The sequence below is a fragment of the Oryza glaberrima genome, chromosome 12, assembly GCF_000147395.1.
Source record: "Oryza glaberrima chromosome 12, OglaRS2, whole genome shotgun sequence".
Classification (NCBI taxonomy): domain Eukaryota; kingdom Viridiplantae; phylum Streptophyta; class Magnoliopsida; order Poales; family Poaceae; genus Oryza; species Oryza glaberrima.
Genome location: NC_068337.1, coordinates 23,990,344 through 24,010,483, shown reverse-complemented (window position 1 = coordinate 24,010,483; position 20,140 = coordinate 23,990,344). Strand labels below are relative to the sequence as shown.

Sequence of the window (20,140 nt, the reverse complement as noted above, 5' to 3'; positions counted from 1 at the left end):
TTGATGGTTTCTAGCTTTAAGAGCGTCTGTGATGATCTGCATGAACCATGTCGAACAAAGTTTGGACATACTCCCTCCGTTTCGAAATGTTTGACACCATTGACTTTTTAGCACATGTTTGACCGTTCGTTTTATTTGTGAAATATGTAAAATTATATGCGTACATAAAAATATATTTAACAATGAATCGAATGATATGAAAAGAATTAATAATTACTTAAATTTTTTGAATAAGACGAACGGTTAAACATGTGGTAAAAAATCAACGGCGTCAAACATTTCGAAACGGAGGGAGTAACTTACTGTAGTTCAATTGCTTTTGCTTCTGATATTACCATTAGCCTAAAGTGGGATCTGCAGGTTTTACAAAAAAAAAAAAAAACTGAGTTTATCATATGAAGATTTTGTTTTTAACCAAAACATTGCAATGAATTGTAAATTACTCCACCTCTAGTGCATCTATAGCATCAGCTATCACCTACGAAGAACTTAGGATTGGCACGACAAGAGATCACTGTGTCGATATGCAAATGAAAGCTAGGCATTGCTACAAGCAAAACAAGTACTACCATGACGAGGGTCCAGTGATTTAGGGTCATCAAGCTGAATGGCTGACAGCAAACAATCACTTCCTGACATCCCTGACGAAATGTTGGGTGAAAAATAATTGGCTACACCACCATACATGGTTATTATTACGTAATTCCTCCGTTTCGTAATATAAATAATTCTAACATTTCCCGTATTCATATTAATATTAATGAATCTAAACATATATATTCATTAACATCAATATAAATATGAGAAATGCTAGAATGACTTACATTGTGAAACGGAGGGAGTATTATATACTAGTAATGTATAAACGAGTTAAACAATCTTGTTGTAAAGTTAAGGGACGACAGATGATCTTATTCTCGAGGCTTTCGGTCTACCTGCGGCCCATCTGTGTTGAGCCGGTAAAGTGTTGTAACTCGCCTGCGGCCCAAGAATGAGATTGAGAAATGGAGAAAACGTAGTGGGCCGTCCACAAGCTACGGCCCACTAAAAAGTAGTGGGCCAACAAAAAGACGGCGAGCGGCTCATCCCCGACAAGGCGACAACCTCTCCGACGACACGGCGGCGCCTCCACTCCTCCCTCCGGCGAACTCCGCCGCCGCCGCCGGCGCGACGGCAGTACGGCCTCACCGCATGCTCCCCCGCTTCCCCGTCTCGCTCCTCCGGTCTCGCAGCCTGCTGCGAGGCAGCGCCCGCCGCGGCCTCGTCACTGCGATGGCCGGAGCCCGCGGCGGCGGCGGCGGCGGCGGGGAGGATGGCCAGCTCGGGGAGTTCTATGAGTACATGGAGCGGCTGCGCAACTACGAGCGCTCCGGGGTGCCGCGCGGCGCCGGGACCGACTCCGACGACGGCTTCGACCTCGGCCGCATGCGCCGCCTCCTCCGCCGCCTCGGCGACCCCCACACCCACTTCCCGGTGAGACCCCCCACCACCCTCTCCTTACTACCACAGCCTCACAGCTTTGCCTTGAAACTTGCAAGAAACTAGTAAAAATATAAGAATGGGATAATGCGTGATTTTGCTGGGGCATTTGCTTGTTTCAAGCATTAGGCATCCACCTTGCATATGAATCATGATTTCACTTTGCATGGAAGCAATGCGATGGATATTTGGGTGAAACTGAACTGATGTGGTTATAGGCTGTTCATATTGCTGGCACCAAGGGGAAAGGTTCAACTGCTGCATTCCTGTCCAATATCATGAGGGAACAAGGCTACAATGTTGGATGCTATACTAGGTACTCCACGACATCATTGTGATTATTTAATCACTTACTTTTTCTAGTTGGAAAATGTATCTTGTTAATTGACTGTTCGCTATACAATGAGGATGTGAAGGATCTATGATATATTTCTGTGTTGTTTCCTTTCATCTTGAGTTGTTTCAAACATTTACTCACCGTATCTAGATTGTAGAGTTATACTTAAGTGAGCTTTGTTGATTTCCTTGGAGTAGAATTACAATTAAGTGATAATTATAATGCATTAAACTATGGTTGCAGCCCACATCTTCTAACAATTCGTGAACGCATCTCTGTTGGACAAAGTGGAGGTCCTGTTTCAGCTGAATTGTTGAGGGATCTTTTTGGTCATGCTAAAGAAGCCATTGGTCAATCAATAGAATCAGAAGATGGAGCCCTGACTCACTTTGAGGTATTCTCTCTTTTTTCCTCAGAGAATTATTATATGCTGGTGGATTCTTCGATTGAAAAAAAAACAGCAATAATGCATGCAAGATGAAATAAACAAAGTCTATTTTGTAACTGCTTTCTTGAATCTATGGTTTTTCTTTTATTAGTTCAGATCATTTCATGAATCTATGGTGTTGCTGCTGTCCTTTTCTTTCATCTCTTCTGAGTAAGTAGTCTAATTTTCATGTACACAATGGCAAAACTATTTCATACCAAAATATATTTGCCAATATAACATGATTACATGAACTTGCTGGTTTAAGTCCATGTCCAACTGCTAGTATAGGAAAGCATGATGGTGCCTGTAGCAATAAGGAAAAAATGGGCACCACACTTTGTTGTTAATTGCATTTTACTCTGTGATCATTTAGCAAAGCTGTGTTCTGAGTCCTCATACTGCCCTACTACATCAGTGTTACTTTTGTTTGTTAACATTTGCACTTTTCTTTGGTTGATAATGTATTGAGTTTGTACAGTTGCTATGTTCTCACTCAATTCAAGATTAACCAAAATGCACTCACTGAGCATATTTAGTCATGTTAGAAATATTGACAGGCATTAATTTCTCATATTTCACTTCTGATGACCATGAGCTTAGAAAGTACTGCTATGGTTCTGCAGGTTTTCACAGCTCTCTCATATCTTCTATTCTCACAAGAAAATGTTGACATTGCTATTGTCGAAGTAAGTTATTTAACTTTTTTGGTGGATAGTGATGCTACTATGTTTTATAATTCTTATGGTTTGTTTTCATATATATATATTGCTTCAAAATGTTAAAAGTGGAGTAGAAATCAATTTTGCTTTCACAAAAGTTGTCTAGCACCTATGCACTTCTATTACAAAATGTGGAAATGAAATAACAGGAATGCACCTGCCCTACTGGGGAAAAAAAAACTTTCGTGGGGGCTGCTGTCTCAAATTCAAAATATCTTTAGGAATGATTCAAGTGTTCTCTCTTTAATATTCTTTTCTATATAATTGCTCCTTGCATCAGTTGTGCAATCTCATCATCTCCGATCTTCCAATGTAACAACAGAATTTGGATACAGCTGATATTGTGGCTAACAATATGATATTAGGTGTCTACTGCAAGGCATTACTCACAATTAAATAATAGGTTTGACATAAGGCAGTTCCCAGAAGAACAAGTTTCTAAGAGTTAGCAATATTTCTAGGCCTCATTTGGAGAGTAGGATGTCTGTATTTCCAAAGTCGGTTCTAACTATTGATTTTGTTCTCTTTTATTGAGATCTAGCACTAATCAAAAGTAGGCCTCTAGGGTTTAAAACTGATTATTGAATTCAACTTTATAGCATTTGCACCTACTGTGACAAATTATTGGCTCTTCTTTCTATTGGTTGCCTAGGCAGGCCTCGGTGGAGCTAGAGATGCCACAAACGTCATACAAAGTACTGAATTAGCTGCATCTGTCATAACAACAGTAGGGAAAGAACATTTGGCTGCTTTGGGTGGTTCTTTACAAAGCATAGCAGTGGCAAAGTCTGGAATCATCAAGCAGGAGCGACCAGTTATGTTGTTCTCTCATCTTTGGCCCTTTCCATGTTCATCATGATTAATTTGCTTTTGCTTGTAATTCCAGCTTATATTCTGATTGAGTGATTAATTTTGTATTGCTTTTCTCTTATCATATTTTGATTACTGTCTTCTATGTTAATTTTGTACTTGTTATCAAACTATTTTACCAGACAAATCCTGTTTTTCTTCTAAGTGTAAGTTCTATATGTGAAGCTTCATTCCTCCAGAGGCATGAGCATGACCAGCATGGCTAAAATATTCTCATTGCAAGCACTTCTCACATGTGCCACTTCTAGCAAGAGTTTATGTGATTAAATTTGTTGAGTTGTTTGCAATGTTATTTACATATCAAGTGATGCTGCTGCATTGTGTTCAGACCAATGTCACCACAGTTCCAGGTTACCTGTATGGTTCCTGACATGGAGTTTGCTGTCTGCATACCAAATATTTTCAGGTTATAATTGGTGGCCCATTTTCCCCAGATATCGAGCAAATTCTCCGGGATAGAGCATTCTTAACACAATCTCCCGTAATATCTGCATGCGATCCAGGCATCAGGAGCATCACAAGATGCATTGGTTGGGATTGTGGAAAACCTTATCAAAGCTGTGACATTGTCATCGAGATTTCAAATGATATTCCATTGGTATAGTTCCATTGCCAACCTTATCTATTTCTCCAGAAATAAGTAGGGGATTACTGATTTCTCTCTCTTTACTTATCAAGTCCAAACGATTATATTTGCAGTTTATTGAATTGCAAGATTTAAAACTCCAGTTGCTGGGAGATCATCAGCGCCAGAATGCTGTAACAGCTTGCTGCACAGCTTTATGTCTCCGTGAGCTAGGTAGTAAAACCATAAGAATGCCATCATGCCTATCAAAATTCTTCATGGATGATCTGGTCACTTCCATTGAAGTGTACTTATTGCAGTGTGTGGGTTTTCTTTTCTGAGATGGGTGTTCACTGTTCACTTGTTCTTTTACTGTGCGTTTGCTTTCATATATTACCGTATTAGAAGATTGAATGCTTACTAGTGTGCTCTCTCTCTCTCTCTCTTGAAGATTTTTTCTTTGTGATTCTTCATTTGCATCTCCACCTTACAGTCGTTGAGTTATTGGCATAATTCTAATCTGTTTTCATCCTATCAAATGGCTTTGGGAAGTTAAGGATGGAATATTTCTAATACATCAATCCAAGCTGGTTTAGAGAAGACACAACTGCCCGGGAGAAGCCAATTTCTTACAAAAGAGGAGACTTCAGTACTTGGGCTTGATGGAACATCCAGTGTACTTGTTGATGGAGGTCTTTTACAATGAGCTATTCTTAAGTTTTTTTCCTCCTTAATGTCCCTTCATTCATCTAATGTTTTAAACTTTTCAGCCCATACCGAGGCATCAGCAAAGGCTTTATCAGATGTGATAAAAACTGTCCAACCAAGAGGACCTTTGGCTCTTGTTGTTGGAATGGCCAATGACAAAGAACACTTGGCCTTTGCTGAACAGCTTCTGTCAGGCAAGATTTTTCCCACTCTAAACATTTCAAATCCACACGCATCGGATCAGTTGGCTTATTATTTGATTTTAAGCACAAATTCATGAATGCCATCTCATGAAGACCTTAGGGATACTATCATCCCATCAATCCATGTCATTCTTCGCCATACAAAAAACCATTTCCCTTCATTTGGGGCGAGAATTGCAATCAAATCTTTTTGTTTGCTTATAAGGCACGTTTTTTTTTTTTGTTACAGGCCCAAGACCAGATGTTGTATTGCTGACAGAGGCGAGCATTGCTGGAGGACGCTCCCGGTCTATGCCAGCTTCATCACTGAAGGAGATATGGATGGCTGCTGCACAAAGCCAGGGCATCAGCTGCTACTCGGACATAGGGACGATCACCGGCGTTGAAGCTCCGATCATCGCCAGCCGTCCCACGACATCCCGGTCCTTGAGCGGTGACAAACCCATGCTGATTGGATGTTGCACGCCATTTTCGTCCGACCTGATCAGGGTTGCCTCTCGGCTGCTTCAGACCCAAGAAGATGGCGACACTGGGCTGATCTGCGTGACCGGCTCCTTGCACATGGTTTCGTCAGTTCTTGGACAGCTTAGGCAGTAGCTGCCTCTGTTGATGAACATGACTGGAGGTAGCTAGCTTGCAACAGGCTGGTACACAATTACTCCCTCAGTTTCTAATCACTAATAAATACATTGTCATTTCACAAATGTCAATACATTTTCCCTAAACTTTCCTCATCTTACTTGTCTAACCAGGTTTGCCTACCATGTTTCCTGTGATTGAGATATTAATGAGGGTATTTTGATCTATATATTAAAACCAGCTATCTTACTATGTACTCCCTCTGTTATAAGGTGTTATATTATTTTCTCAAGTCAAGCAAGTTTGTTGAATAATATAATAGTATTTCCAACAAAACAAATATACTATGAAATATATTTAATAGTGGATTTAATGAAACTAATTTGGTATTGCAAATGTTATTTTATTTTCTATAAATTTGGTTAAACTTAAAGAGTTTGAACATAATACAAACCCGAAAAGATCTTAATAGCATAATTATAATATAATATAGAACACATAACTCGGTCAAAACTGTGTCAATCATTGTAAAATATAGGGACATGGTCAACTCTCCCACAATGGTTGAGAGGGCGGTTTTCTTTTCTCTACTTTACTATCTTACTATCATCCAACTGTTGGAGCCGGGTCATTCATTCCTACTGTCGTAGTGTCATTAGCATTTGCATGTGATGGGTGCAAGAATTATAGCGTGAGTGAAACGCCGTGTTTGTATATGGCACGTTGTGTGGTTTGGAGAAATACTGCTCCTGATGCCCATTGTTTTGTGGTACAGCTGATGCTTTGTTGGTGCTGGAATCTTGTTTGCTTTGACAGGTTGCTGTCGGTGCCTTGCCCTGGAAAAAATCTCTCTTCCTTCTCTTCGTTTGGACCTGAAGCTGAGGACAGAACAGCAGCGTGTGAAATGTGTGAGGCTGGAGTTTTTCTTTATATTTTTTTTTGAAGTTTTAATTTTAAAAATAAACTCATTCAAAACTTGATCTTAATCTTTTGGCTACGCCTCGTGGTAAAACAACACTGTTACGTCGGTCTGCTAGTGTGACACCGTTATTTGGTCACGTCGTTTTTGCTGGTGTTAGTGTTGTTTCCAAAAGGTTCAAAATAAATTTTAAAATGGTTTATTTTTTAAATGAAAAAAATCGACGCTGAATGGATAGAGAAGAGGTTGGTTGGCCTGTACAGGTAAGGTACTGTACCTTGTAGGAGTAGCTACTCCTAGTGGCGACTGCATTCATTCATCCGTTTATCCTTTGATTGATGATCCATCCATTCGTACGTTCCTAGGTGGTTTTGTGGGCCCACCTTTGAGGAGCAGGGACACGTGGCAGTGCCACCTGTCGATCTGTGGTGGTTCACTCACGAGCAGTACTACTGCCACTTTGTCCTCACTGTCCTGTCTGTGTCCTCCTGCTAACCAAACTCGTACAGTAATTAATTGGTACTTTAATTGTCTGTTACTCTTCCGTCTCAAATTAGTTGTAGTTTTGATTTTTTTCTTTGCAACCTTTATCATTCTTCTTATTTAAAAAATTAATGTAATTATAAAGTCATACTTAAATTACTTTTGATAATAAAGCAAATCACAAACAAAATAAATAATAATTTCATAATTTTTCAGATAAGACGAATGATCAAATATTATAAACAAAAACTCAAAGTGATAAGTATTTTAGGAGTGAGGTAGTAGTAAATGGTACTCCTACTACAACAATTAAACTTATCATTGGAATTACCTCCAAATTTATCACAAAAGCTTATATCAGTGACAGGTTTTGGAGTTGGTTTTGCATTCGTTAGAACAAACACGTTGATAATTCACTGTCCATTGTTTCGCTTATACTTATACTCATAAGTCAAAAATCTAAATTTGAAAAATAAGTTTTAAATTTGATTTTGTGGTTTTTCTATTGTAGTTTATTTTACAGTATATAAAGTTTTATCCATAAGTTATGTTTTTTTTCTAGTAAGTCGTAGGGATAAGTATAAGGATAAACATAAATGAAACGATGGTGCCGTCAGACAGTGCCCATATATGAGATAATTCAGTGTCCACTTTCATCTTCTGTTTATGAAAGTGGCAACAAAGCTAAAGAAAGCCCATGAACCAAAGAACTGGTAAAAGAATTCCTTATATGCCACATGCAAGAACTTTACTGAGATCACATTTACTCTTCCAAGCAAAAAAGGCACATAACCAACTGATCTAATTTAGGGAAAAAAAAAACAGAAACGGGACATTATCATGAGATGCGTTGCAATTTGCAATTTCATCAGCTGCAAGATTCACTTTACTAACTTTTGCAAGAAAATTAAGCAATGCAATTGAACTGCAACTCCAGATGAGATCCACCTGGTCTGTCAGTATCTCTCACTAGTCTCACCCCACTGGCCGTCGGCGATGGCGACTCTTCCATTGCTGAAGAGTCATCCGTGTCCAGCTTATTACTATAGCTTGATTAGATATTTGGATTTGGATTAACAAATTGGGCAGTCCCATTCTTTTCTCGTTACTATACTACTCCCTCCATCCCAGTTTAAATGCAGCCTTGGTTTTCAGCGCCCAACTTTAACCGTCTGTCTGTCTTATTTAATTTTTTTTTAAAAAAACTTAAAACATAAGTCATAAGTAAAGTACTATTTATATTTTATCATCTCATAACAACAAAAATACTAATTATAAAAAAATTTCAAATAAGAGGACGATCAAAGTTGGACACGGAAACTCATGGTTGCATTTAAAATAGGACAGAAGGAGTAAAATCCTTATATTTAGGAAGGGTGGAGTACTGTTTATTGTTTAGTACATTCCATGCGAAAACTTTCTATAAAGAAATTACTTTCAAAAATCAAATATATATTCGTCAAGTTTGTAATAACTAAAACTTAATTACTCATACACTAATAAATCTCTCATTTTAGTGCACCTACTCAACCTTCAGTTTCAACTTAATTTGATACTCCCTCCGTCTTATAATATAAAAATTTTTGGATAGATATGACACATCTTATTACGATGAATCTGGACATATATTCACCTAAAATCCATTGTATAATAGGACGAAGAGAGTACTACAGTATTACTAAGCAGGATGAAATGCTCCCCAGATTTGATACGGAGAATAGAGAAGAAAATCTGTGTTCCGTGGAATACCGGATTTGGGTAGGAAGACGGCGGTTTTGCTTTCCGCCTTCCACAAATGGCGGGCGCGCCAAAACCACCGCCACGTTTCTCTCTCTCTCTCTCGCGCCAAAAAAAAAAAAGAAGAAATAAATAAAATCCGGTTTCTCTCTCCCGTCGCGGAGGGTTTGCATCCCCAACCCAGCGGCGGTATTCACGTCGCTGTCCATGGATTTGATGCTGCCCCTAGTTTCTCCCCTCCCTGTTTCTAGCGCCAGTATATCTCTCCCTCCCTCGCTGCTTCTTGCACCTCTCCTCCTCCACGCATTGCTTCTTGATTCTTGATTCTTGCTGCTTCTTGCTTCTTGTTGCTGTTGTTCTTGGTTGGATCTTTGATGAAGGTGGGGAGGGGATCGAGGGGGGGAGGTGGCCGCGATGGCGGCGGCGTGGTGGAGGAGGAGAGGAGTGGCGGGGTGGAGGCGGCGCCGCCGGTGAAGAGGAGGCGGGTGGCGGTGGCGCCGTCGGCGGGGGCCGGGGGGAGCAGGCGGGTGCAGGCGGAGGCGTCGCCGCTGCAGCGGCTGTTCCGGGCTTGCCGCGCCGTCTTCAGGGGCACCGGCACCGTCCCGGCCCCCGGCGAGGTCGACCTGCTCTGCTCCATGCTCGGTGAGTCCCCTCTCTCTTTCTTTCATGCAGTTCATGTTCCAGTTTATCATGCAGATTTAGCTGGATTTTTTTATTTGTTCGTGCATGCAACAATCTAGTAGTAAGATTACTGGTTTCGACATGTTTTGTTGAATTGTAGTTGATGAGGTGTACAGTTTTTTTTTTTTTTTGGTTGGGTATGGATTTGCCTGCAGAAATTGTTCAGATGAAATGTTCTGAACTTTCTTCCTTTAGCACATGTTAATTATCACCTGGTAGCAACGGATAGCCTTTTGTCCTAACAAAATAAATATTATGGCCCATGCCTATACAGTATATGTGGGTAGTTTGTGTCTGTTTGATGAGCTGAATTAACTGAATTTGAATCGCTTGTGATGCTATTTGCAGATAAAATGAAACCCGAAGATGTTGGCCTTAGGGCAGACCAAGAATTCTTCACGGCTAGAGATGATGACGAAGGAATCCCGCTCATTAAAAACACTACATTATATGAATGCGACAACTTTACGGTAAGTAGCAGGCAGTGCACGAAACTAACTGAATTCAAGATTTACCACGATATGTTTTTCTGGTATCAAAATGGCTCATGTCTAAAACAAATTTTCTAACATTCTTCTTACCGTGCCAGATGATTATCTTCTTCTTACCACGAAATGCGATCATCCCACTGCATGATCACCCTGGAATGACGGTGTTCAGTAAACTACTTATCGGATCGCTGCACATAAGGTCGTATGATTGGGTTGATCCTGAGCCTGCCTTAAGTTGTAGTTCATCGTCGGGTGATCAATGTAAGCTTTTGAACAATTCGACACTTTTTAACGGTCGTCTGTCTTCACCATCATGCATCCTCCGCCATACTGATATTGGTAGAGTTCATTGTTGCAGTGAGGTTGGCAAAGAGAGTGGTGAATGGCGTTTTTACAGCACCATGTGATACATCAGTCCTGTATCCTACAACAGGAGGGAACATGCACCGGTTTCGAGCTATTGCGCCGTGTGCAATTCTCGACATTCTCGGCCCCCCTTATTCCACGGAAGATGGCCGAGACTGCACATATTACCGCGCTATTCCCTACTCACGGCATTCGGGTAAGTAGCAAATTCTGCAGTATTTATTTTGCAGAACATTGGTACAGACTATTTTTACAGTTTGGAAATTTGAGTAATAGTTATTTTGACTTGTTGCTGCTTTAACATGATCTAAGAGGCTAAATGTACGGTTTAGGCATTGATTACTTGCAAGTGTGCAATGTATGCCTAATTGTTAGCCTATCAAATCAGTAGTTTGGCATAGGAGACGCCCACTGAATAAGGAAAGAGGTTTTGTTTGTTAAATTAACAACCAACAGATAGCTTTTTGTGTATATGAATATATGATATTGCCGTACTCCACTTGCAACATGTCCTCTTGATTGGTGTTGCGAGCACACGGTTTTGAGCTTACCTGCATGATAGGTTCCTTGACCTGTTGACCATTGGTCCATAATTGCACCAAAATTTCCTAAATCCACTTACCCTCATCATTTTCACATCTATTACCTGCATATGTTACTGCACTCGAGACTTACCGAAGCTGAATTTGCTTTTGTGTCGACAGTGAAAAATGGCGCGGCCGATCAGCTCAACGGAGTCGACGAAGAAGGCCATCGCCTCTCATGGCTAACGGAGACCATTCCGCGGATGCTGAGGATGCGCCAGATCCGGTACGGCGGCCCGCCGATCTCCGATGACGAATGACCGCCGGCTTGTCCTGATCTGAAAGAGTGATATTCCGACATGGACGGCCAGCCCAGCTGTGAATCCGTCGACGTCTAACCATCTAGTAGACAGCAGATAGCCATAGATGCAAATGCGAATCAATCATGCAGAGTTGAGCTTTCAGTTCTTGCATGCCTGATGCTGTCTTTCAGTCTCAGTGATGCCCTTTTCTTAATCTTTGGTCAGTAGTTCGTTCAGTACTTCAGTACATGTATGCGTAGACTCCAATATTTCAGTTATGTTGGATGCCCTTTTTGTATTGAAAAGTAAGAATCGATCTATTGGGGTTAAAATGTAAGGGAGTAAATTTAGACATTCTCTCTCTTTTTTTAATTTGTCAGAATTGTAAAGTATATGGTTGGGATACGACTGATAAACCGTATAACTTTTCTACGAAGGCAACTACTCCCTCATTTCCAAATTGTATCAAGACCAAGAAAAATTTAAATCACATCAATTAAGACACCATGTACACATTCTCTCACAATGCATGCATCGATTAAAACCTCAATGATGATGAGAAATTTTCTAGCATGCACGCATTCTCCTGTACTGCATTAATTGTATTCCGATGAAATTCATGTCTATGCAGTTATATGATGATGAGAAATTTTAGATTCTATTACATGATGATTAATTTAGGAATGAGGGAATATTATTTTATAGGATATATTTCTACTATTATAAAAATTAAAAATGTTTTTGCCGGTATTTTGGTACGTCATCCGTGTATGAGTCGGTTTTTAAGTTCATTTGTTTTTAGAAATACATATCCGTATTTGAGTTGTTTTTTAAGAGCGTTCACATTTGGTAATACAAAAGAAATCATATAATAAATTTGTTTAAAAAACTAGCATGTTTTCTTGAGACGATCAGACTGCTAACTGCAGCTCATGATTTTCTAAAAATATATATATCCAAACGAACTCTCACAGTAAATTTCATCTTAGCTAAACCATATAACAATAATAAGATTATAATAGATTTCACCCGTTGCAATGTATGGGTATTTTTTCTAGTGACTAGAAAAATAGGAAATGATGAAAAAACACTTAGGCTAATTTAAAATTTGGCTGCTAATTGAATGATTATTTGGATCCATGACAATACTTTCAGCATCTATCAATCTAAATTGTTGCAAATTCCTATCAGGCCCAAGCCACACCTTCTCGTTTGCATCTCGGCCCAAATTAATCTCACCGTACGTGGGCTAAGCATGCATCATCAAAGAGGCCCGCAACCATCTGCAGAGAAATTAATAGCAGTGAAAATATCTTATTGTTGAAGTTTTCTCTTCTGAACTCGGGTCGCTACCTTCATGTCGTCCACATCTAACTGTTTTTTTCCTTCTCTTTATTGGCTACACCTGATGTTCTTTTCTTTGACCATGTCCTTTTCACTACAAGACTGCAAAAAGAAAAAAAATCTTTTATTCCTTTCTTGCATAATTGCACTTCCTTTTGCTTCTGGAAGGGAGATAATTGAGGCCAATTTTGACAAGGCTCTCATCCTGAAGAACATAGTATGATACTCCTATATAGTAGTACTAGTATAAAATGTTGCTTCTCATGCAGACAAACCTTTTCAGAAGTAACCAATGACTAGTAGTTTACAATAGAAGAATCTTACAGGTTCTTAGACCAGATAATTAGTTTTGCAGAGCTCTGATCTTCTGTTTTTAATCTAATATGATCTTCTGTTCTGTGATCTCTGTACTTGGATAGAACAAGTGCAGACAAGCAGTAGATGAAAAATACCACCCAGTGGCAGTAGTATTGCCCTGCCAATTAAACCCCCAATGATTAGCTAGCAAGTGTTGAGTAAATAAAAGTTTAATTAATAATTAATTAAGTACTAAAGGCAGTAAAGTGTCCTTAGTGGCAAGACATGCTTGCATGTGATTTTACTGTGTATATAGAGAGCTGCATATATATATATACTCGCATGACGCGTTAAGATCAAGTTGGCGTACGTGTTGCATCCTGGCCACTTAATTAGTTATTCATATTGTCAAAGTTCATATTAGCCCGTGCTTTGGCTAATCACCAACTGCCTGATTAATTTAGGCCACAAGCGAGCAAAACGCAAGCCTATTGGATAAGAACGAAACAGCTTGGACACGTGGAATTGGTCGGCGACATACTCTCCCGAATATATATAATATTTATTTATAATTTACATTACTAATTACAACCACCCTATATTTACTGAGTCTGTCGCTAGCGGTGATGGGAGCAAAATTCAATCCATAAAAAGATCAATAATTGATTTCAAAAAATCTGCTTTGTTAGTTTGAGGAAGACATGTAATTAATACATGCAATACTCTTATAAGTTCTAAAATAAACAATATTTTTATAACCTATTAGGAGAAACAACGGTTATACATACTCCGATCAATCATAGACGAATATATCTCTTCTTATATTGGTGTCAAGGTAGTTTTCACTTTTCTTTTCAAGCTATAATTTTATAACTTAAACAGTCATTTGTCCTGGAACCTTTCTAACAACTGGCTGTAATTTTTTATGTAAAGTCCACAATAAGTTCCATTACTAAAAAAGTAACCAGCCTATATTTGCTGAGTCAGCATCTTGCAGCTGTTATTGTCAAAGAAAAACCTGTAGCTTCATGCTAGTAGGCCAATTGTAAGACAGTGACATCTCAATTATATGATGTAGATCTCAAGAGCATCGCATTTCTTCCATGCATTTCTCTCGTGGTGATGCATACATCAAGATAAGAACTATATTATATATTCATAAAATCCAGCAAGATACAGTATTAAATTATTAGCCGTGTTCCGAAATCTAAATACAAGAGAAATTGTCTTGTCTTGCCGTATTTGGGAACAGGTAGATTGGAACTTTATATAAAAAACCTAGATGATGCCAACAAGGGATTGCTAATTAGCCCATTTGGACACGTAAAGAGAAAATGAAATCAAACTTAATTTTGGGGGACAGCGACCTCTGGCTCTAGAAATAATAGCCTTTTGCTTTTCAATCTCTACATCATATGTCCTGTTCATCACAACAACACCAACAAAAATTAATAATCATAGCCAAACCAACATTTGCCGAGTCAACAAAATTTGCAAACTAATGGCGAGGCAACATTATTGCGTGTTGGTAATTAAGTCTAGCTTATAAGTAGCACCAAAGGTTGCACATGGATTATGAATTTCTTAAGCTCAACTACTAATCTTAGCACACGTTTTGGTCCTGCGTTAAGCCCGCCAAATTCCTGGTAGATTCTTCTCAGACACAATGTCACTGAGATGTGGGGTCTCCAAGCTCAACTTTGAGTTGGACCCACCTGTCAGTCAGAAAGCCGGTTGTTTCGGTGCACTGTTCCAGTGAGGAAAGCAAAATCGATTGGCATAATTAAGTCCTTTGATAACAAAGAACTTAATTGGGTCAGACTGTCTAGCCAAAACAGTATTTAATTTCACCTACTACTACTACTATTCTTCTTATTAAAAATGTGTCAAAATACTGTCTATATCCCATAATAATTATATTTATAGAGTTTAAATTTATCTTAAATTAGTTGTTACAATAGAATACTGATGATTTCATTGATCATTTTTTATTCGAATTTCTTCTTATTTTACACACAAATACACATCCTCTCAAACCTTAATATATATTACTAAACAATATAGAATTATAATTATTTTAGGAAAGTATCAAAACAACTAATTGGGCACAAATTATTAATTTCACTACTAATAAGTACTATATTACATTTTTTAAAATAAAAATGCTGCCTTGAAATGAAATAAAGAGGAGAGAGAGGAGGCTTCTACTCCTTCCTCTCCTCTTCCTCCCAAGAAGAATCCCCATAGCTCAAGCAAAGGGAGAGAGCAGCAGCAGCAAGAGGAGCACGCGGGGAGCTAGCTAGCTCCGCCGCCGCCGACGAGCTCCGGCGGCTCGCCGTTATCCGCTCGCTGATCGAGCCGTGTGCGGGTGAGAAAGAAAAAGAAAAAAAAAAGATCGCGCCTTTTTGGCGGCTTCTTGGGGTGTGAATCCACGGTTTCCCCGGGGTAGGATCTTGATGGGGCTCGAGGAAGGCGGCGCGATGAGGGCGCTGATGCGGCGGAAGCAGGTGGACTCCGACCGGGTCCGCGCCGCCGGCGGCCACCAGCTCGCCAAGGAGCTCTCCGTTACGCAGCTCGTCGCGATTGGTCCGAACCTTTTCTCCTGCTTCCTTTGCTTTCTCTCTCTATTCCTTTCCTGTGTGCAGATTGGTTAAATTTGAGTGATTATTGCTTGGGAAAGGTGTGATCTCTATGCTTGAATTGTTGTGGTGTTTGTTTTTTGTTTTTTTTTTTGGTGCAGGATTCTCGGTAGAGTCTGTTTGGATTTTCGTTAATTCGTTGTCATGTTTGCTGAGTATTACAAGTTATATAAAGTTGTATTGTTTTGATTTGGTTTGTAAAGTTTGTGAGTCTTTGATTGGCCGGGTGTCACATATATTAGTCCTTATTAAACGGCTCAACTTGTGGATTATGAACTTTTTAGATAGAGTTTTCTGGTAGTCTGCGTTTCAGACAGACAGTTTTGATTCAAACACGGAATTCAGATGCCCGGCATGATCTGTTACCATCCGAAAATGTACCTCTCCAGGTTCATAGCTAGAAATAGCTTCCATTTTGGGACGGAGGTAGTACTTGGTAAATCTCCTTAATTATGGGAATGATGGTTTTATCTCGATATGGATTCTTGCAATATTTTGGAGAATTATTGCTTTGCTTCTACCTTAATCTTGTTGGGTATGTGCTGGGTAGGTGGGCCGTGGGTAGATGCCTAAATATTACTTTACTACCTTATTGAAGCAAATAACATGCTTGATGTCTGCTAAATTTGAAGTAAAGTAGTTGAAAACGAATTACCACAAGTCTAATTATATCTTTCCACATTTTATACAGCTTCTATGAATTTATTGTTCATGAAACCTTTCATGATCTATCAGGTGTTGGTTCAACAATTGGAGCTGGAGTATATGTTCTTGTGGGAACAGTTGCTCGGGAGCATGCTGGGCCGGCATTGACACTTTCATTTCTGATAGCTGGAGTGGCAGCTGCACTCTCAGCTTTCTGTTATGCAGAGCTTGCTAGTCGCTGCCCTTCTGCAGGAAGTGCCTACCATTATTCGTACATCTGCGTTGGCGAAGGGTAATTTACCTACACAATAGAGTAAACATTTTTCATGAATAGCCCTCTCTTGCTCCATTGATTGGGCGTTCTTAACATTGTCCAATGTTATATTTTTTTTAGAGTTGCATGGCTGATTGGTTGGGCATTGATACTGGAATACACCATCGGCGGATCAGCTGTTGCCCGTGGCATTTCTCCCAATCTGGTAAGTAGGATTTCCCTTGTACCACTCTTGTTCCTGCAGCATGTTGATTAATGGTTGAATATTTGCGTCCCTCCTAACAGTATATATTTGTCTTTTCAGGCTTTATTTTTTGGAGGACAGGATAGTCTACCATGGTTTTTAGCACGCCATGAGCTTCCATGGTTTGATGTTGTTGTCGATCCTTGTGCGGCTTTCCTGGTTCTCGTTGTCACCGCCTTGCTATGCAAGGGGATAAAAGAGGTCTCACTTGCTTCTCTAATTCAGAAGTATATTTCTCTCTTTTTCAAGAAGTACCACATGTGATATTTACTCTCTTTAATTTTTGTCGCAGAGCTCATTTGTACAAGGAGTTGTGACAGTCCTAAATTGCTTCGTGATGCTATTTGTTATTATAGCCGGCAGTTACATTGGCTTCCAAACAGGATGGGTCGGCTATAAGGTGGCTGGCGGGTAATGCGAAACGTTCTTGGTGCTTTGGATTTTCTCTAGCTGGTGAGTGGTGCACTTAACCTTTTTTTTTTTTGCCTCAGGTTTTTCCCTTATGGGGCGAACGGAATGCTTGCTGGGTCAGCAACTGTTTTCTTTGCCTACATAGGCTTTGATTCAGTTGCTAGCACTGCCGAGGAGGTATGGACTGATCATATTTCCCCAATTAATATCCATCTATTTGCTAGATCAGTGCCAGTATTGATAAATGGGAATTCTTTCATCCTAACAACAGGTGAAAAATCCCCAACGAGATCTGCCACTGGGAATAGGAACAGCATTGTCAGTTTGCTGTTCCTTATACATGTTGGTTTCAGTTGTTATCGTTGGTCTGGTACCATATTTCGCTATGGACCCAGATACCCCTATATCATCAGCCTTTGCAAGACATGGGATGCACTGGGCCATGTATGGACTTTTTTTGTCTCTTTTTTTTCTACTATAATTGATCTACTGTGCTTCCAACTGAGGCAGTTAAGGGGCTATCTTGTTTAGGTACCTTGTTACAACTGGTGCTGTTCTTGCTCTTTGCTCAACCTTGATGGGATCGATTCTGCCACAGGTATACGACAATCTCCATTAATATGTGATGGAACTTATATGATTGCAAATTTGCAATTCATAAATGATCATAGTCAATACCCCCTATAAATGCAACCATTTCCCCATATGTAACTGATATAGGCTGATGTTTTCTGTTTAGTAAATTTCATCACAGTAGAATTTTTTTTATATGAGCAAGTATTAATTTTGTGATGTAGTATAACTGTGTGCTCATCAGTTAAGTTGAACCAATGTTCAACAGCCCCACAGATTTCGTTGTTTCTTAGTGCTACATGACTGTTAGTCGTTAAATCTGGAATCTTGATAACATTGTCTGCTCTCATAAGTATCTTTCTACAGATAACATGTCATGATTAGAGGATCGGAAATTGATATGTGTATTCTCTCATCCAACATGTACATAGTACAACCATAATCTTAGGCTGAGACAGATATTTTAATTTAGAGAATTTATGGTTTGCTACTTATCTCACAGCCAAGAATATTGATGGCCATGGCACGCGATGGGCTTTTGCCATCCTTCTTCTCTGATGTCAACCAGCGGACACAAGTTCCTGTCAAGAGCACAATTGTTACTGGCATATGTGCAGCTTGTCTGGCCTTCTTCATGGATGTGTCACAACTGGCAGGAATGGTGAGGATCTAGAAACTACTGCAAAGTAGTTTTCGTTTGAGAATTTTGATGTACTTTGGTACATGTGATTGATGACCAGACCTCCCTTCAGAGAATATTTTAGCATACTCTGCAATTTTATGTATCTAAACAATACCAGAAATTTTAGCCTGAGCAAAAAGAGTTAATTTTGGTTGCAGGTCAGTGTGGGCACACTCCTTGCATTCACTATAGTTGCTGTGTCCATCTTGATCCTCAGATATGCTCCTCCAGATGAGGTACCCCTGCCATCTTCTCTGGAAGCGTCATTCCGTTTGAGCCAAGAATATGATGAGGAAAAGGTTAGGGGTCCTCCTGTAGATGCGAATCATGAACAGTTGTCATCTGTGGTAGAATCAATAAATGACACCCTTATCGAGAAGAAGCAAGACACAAGTATGTACATTTCTTAGTCTATTTGACATTCCTAAGTAGATGTACATTTCTTGAGTTTAGTAATCAGCTTTTCTGTAAATCCTTCAGGTGTGGAGGAGTCAAAGCGTCGGAAAGCAGCTGTTTGCAGCATATCATCTGTATGTGTAGGGGTTGTGGTCCTCACAACATCAGCTTCTTTCACATTCTTGCCATTGTAAGTACAAATTGTACACATTTCATCCCCCTACCATGTGCAACCAAGATACTCATCACTCTGATATATGCATCACTTCCATGCCATGTCAGCCTTTTGCGATGCTTCTTCTGTGTTTTTGGTGGCCTACTCCTCCTAGCTGGTCTCGGTGTCCTCTGCTATATCGACCAAGATGACGGGAGGCACTCATTTGGTCACTCTGGAGGTACTTACATAACAACACATCTCTGCACCTTGTCTACACTAGATTCTATTGACGAAATTACCTAATATCACGACATCTTGGTGCTGCTCCTGCTGCAGGATTCATCTGCCCCTTCGTTCCGTTGTTGCCGGTGATGTGCATCCTCGTGAACACATACTTGTTAGTAAACTTGGGGTAAGTCATGGTCCATTGCTCACATGTACTTATCTTCAGAACTGTCATATGCTTCAAGCTTGTACTCAATTCTGAATCTTGTCACCTTGCCTTCAGTGGAGGGACATGGATGAGAGTTGGGGTATGGCTGGTGATGGGAGTATTCGTGTACATTTTCTATGGCCGGACCCACAGCTCATTGACCGACGTGGTGTATGTTCCGGTGGCGCAAGCGGAAGAGATATACGGTTCATCATCTTCATCAGGATTTGTGGCCTAGGGAAGGAGCAGAGTACCAAAGCCTTGAGTGATGAAATGCTCCAAAATCAATTTTACCACACTTTGAACAAACCTGGCTGAAAGGGACTCCTGCTGCTGCGTTCTGTATTGCATGCCAGGCATATGGGTTTGAAGAATTCAATTCATATATTGATTTTTAAATTGTATAAATTATAGTGTAAGGTCATATTTCGTATAAGCACCTAGTTGAATGAATGTGAATATTAAATAGATATATAATGAAGATAAGGTCTGTAATATGTGTAAATTCACTAGAGTATATCCCAGCTTCTGCTGGGAAAATTCATATTTCCATGTACCTTTTGCACTCGAGGTCTTCTTGAGTGGGAAATGCTGAAGACCTTGGTCAGATCCTGCAACATGAATAAAGTCAACACATTCCCATTCTTTTGCT

General features: G+C 39.8%; 3 protein-coding genes across 3 annotated transcripts; all 3 read left to right on the top strand.

Moving 5' to 3' along the window:
- Positions 1–1,105: 1,105 nt before the first annotated feature.
- LOC127756220 (dihydrofolate synthetase) lies at positions 1,106–6,036 on the top strand. Its single transcript, XM_052281616.1, has 10 exons — positions 1,106–1,473; positions 1,698–1,795; positions 2,060–2,210; positions 2,870–2,932; positions 3,618–3,779; positions 4,242–4,433; positions 4,535–4,634; positions 4,958–5,092; positions 5,171–5,302; positions 5,541–6,036. Exons 1-10 carry the CDS (start codon positions 1,192–1,194, stop codon positions 5,906–5,908), a joined length of 1,683 nt encoding a protein of 560 aa, XP_052137576.1. The 5' UTR covers positions 1,106–1,191; the 3' UTR covers positions 5,909–6,036.
- A 3,140-nt stretch (positions 6,037–9,176) lies between these two features.
- On the top strand, positions 9,177–11,853 carry LOC127756669 (plant cysteine oxidase 2-like). Its single transcript, XM_052282029.1, has 5 exons — positions 9,177–9,671; positions 10,059–10,180; positions 10,300–10,462; positions 10,560–10,763; positions 11,272–11,853. Exons 1-5 carry the CDS (start codon positions 9,404–9,406, stop codon positions 11,409–11,411), a joined length of 897 nt encoding a protein of 298 aa, XP_052137989.1. The 5' UTR covers positions 9,177–9,403; the 3' UTR covers positions 11,412–11,853.
- A 3,366-nt stretch (positions 11,854–15,219) lies between these two features.
- LOC127756667 (cationic amino acid transporter 2, vacuolar-like) lies at positions 15,220–20,133 on the top strand. The gene is made up of 14 exons (XM_052282027.1): positions 15,220–15,620; positions 16,409–16,610; positions 16,713–16,797; positions 16,897–17,037; positions 17,129–17,247; positions 17,328–17,424; positions 17,519–17,691; positions 17,779–17,845; positions 18,323–18,481; positions 18,661–18,895; positions 18,983–19,088; positions 19,181–19,293; positions 19,392–19,467; positions 19,564–20,133. The coding sequence occupies exons 1-14, from the start codon at positions 15,491–15,493 to the stop codon at positions 19,724–19,726; spliced, it is 1,866 nt and encodes a 621-aa protein (XP_052137987.1). The 5' UTR covers positions 15,220–15,490; the 3' UTR covers positions 19,727–20,133.
- Positions 20,134–20,140: the final 7 nt, after the last annotated feature.

What these genes read in the sequence shown, in the direction of transcription:
- LOC127756220 (XM_052281616.1), top strand. Translation starts at nt 1,192, where the DNA reads ATGCTCCCCCGCTTCCCCGTCTCGCTCCTCCGGTCTCGCAGCCTGCTG. An exon ending in AATGTTGGATGCTATACTAG is followed by an intron (nt 1,796 to 2,059) that starts GTACTCCACGAC and finishes CTATGGTTGCAG; the next exon opens with CCCACATCTTCTAACAATTC. An exon ending in TTTCAAATGATATTCCATTG is followed by an intron (nt 4,434 to 4,534) that starts GTATAGTTCCAT and finishes TTATATTTGCAG; the next exon opens with TTTATTGAATTGCAAGATTT.
- LOC127756669 (XM_052282029.1), top strand. Translation starts at nt 9,404, where the DNA reads ATGAAGGTGGGGAGGGGATCGAGGGGGGGAGGTGGCCGCGATGGCGGC. An exon ending in CCTGCTCTGCTCCATGCTCG is followed by an intron (nt 9,672 to 10,058) that starts GTGAGTCCCCTC and finishes TGCTATTTGCAG; the next exon opens with ATAAAATGAAACCCGAAGAT. An exon ending in ATGAATGCGACAACTTTACG is followed by an intron (nt 10,181 to 10,299) that starts GTAAGTAGCAGG and finishes TTACCGTGCCAG; the next exon opens with ATGATTATCTTCTTCTTACC.
- LOC127756667 (XM_052282027.1), top strand. Translation starts at nt 15,491, where the DNA reads ATGGGGCTCGAGGAAGGCGGCGCGATGAGGGCGCTGATGCGGCGGAAG. An exon ending in TACGCAGCTCGTCGCGATTG is followed by an intron (nt 15,621 to 16,408) that starts GTCCGAACCTTT and finishes ATGATCTATCAG; the next exon opens with GTGTTGGTTCAACAATTGGA. An exon ending in GTGGCATTTCTCCCAATCTG is followed by an intron (nt 16,798 to 16,896) that starts GTAAGTAGGATT and finishes TTGTCTTTTCAG; the next exon opens with GCTTTATTTTTTGGAGGACA.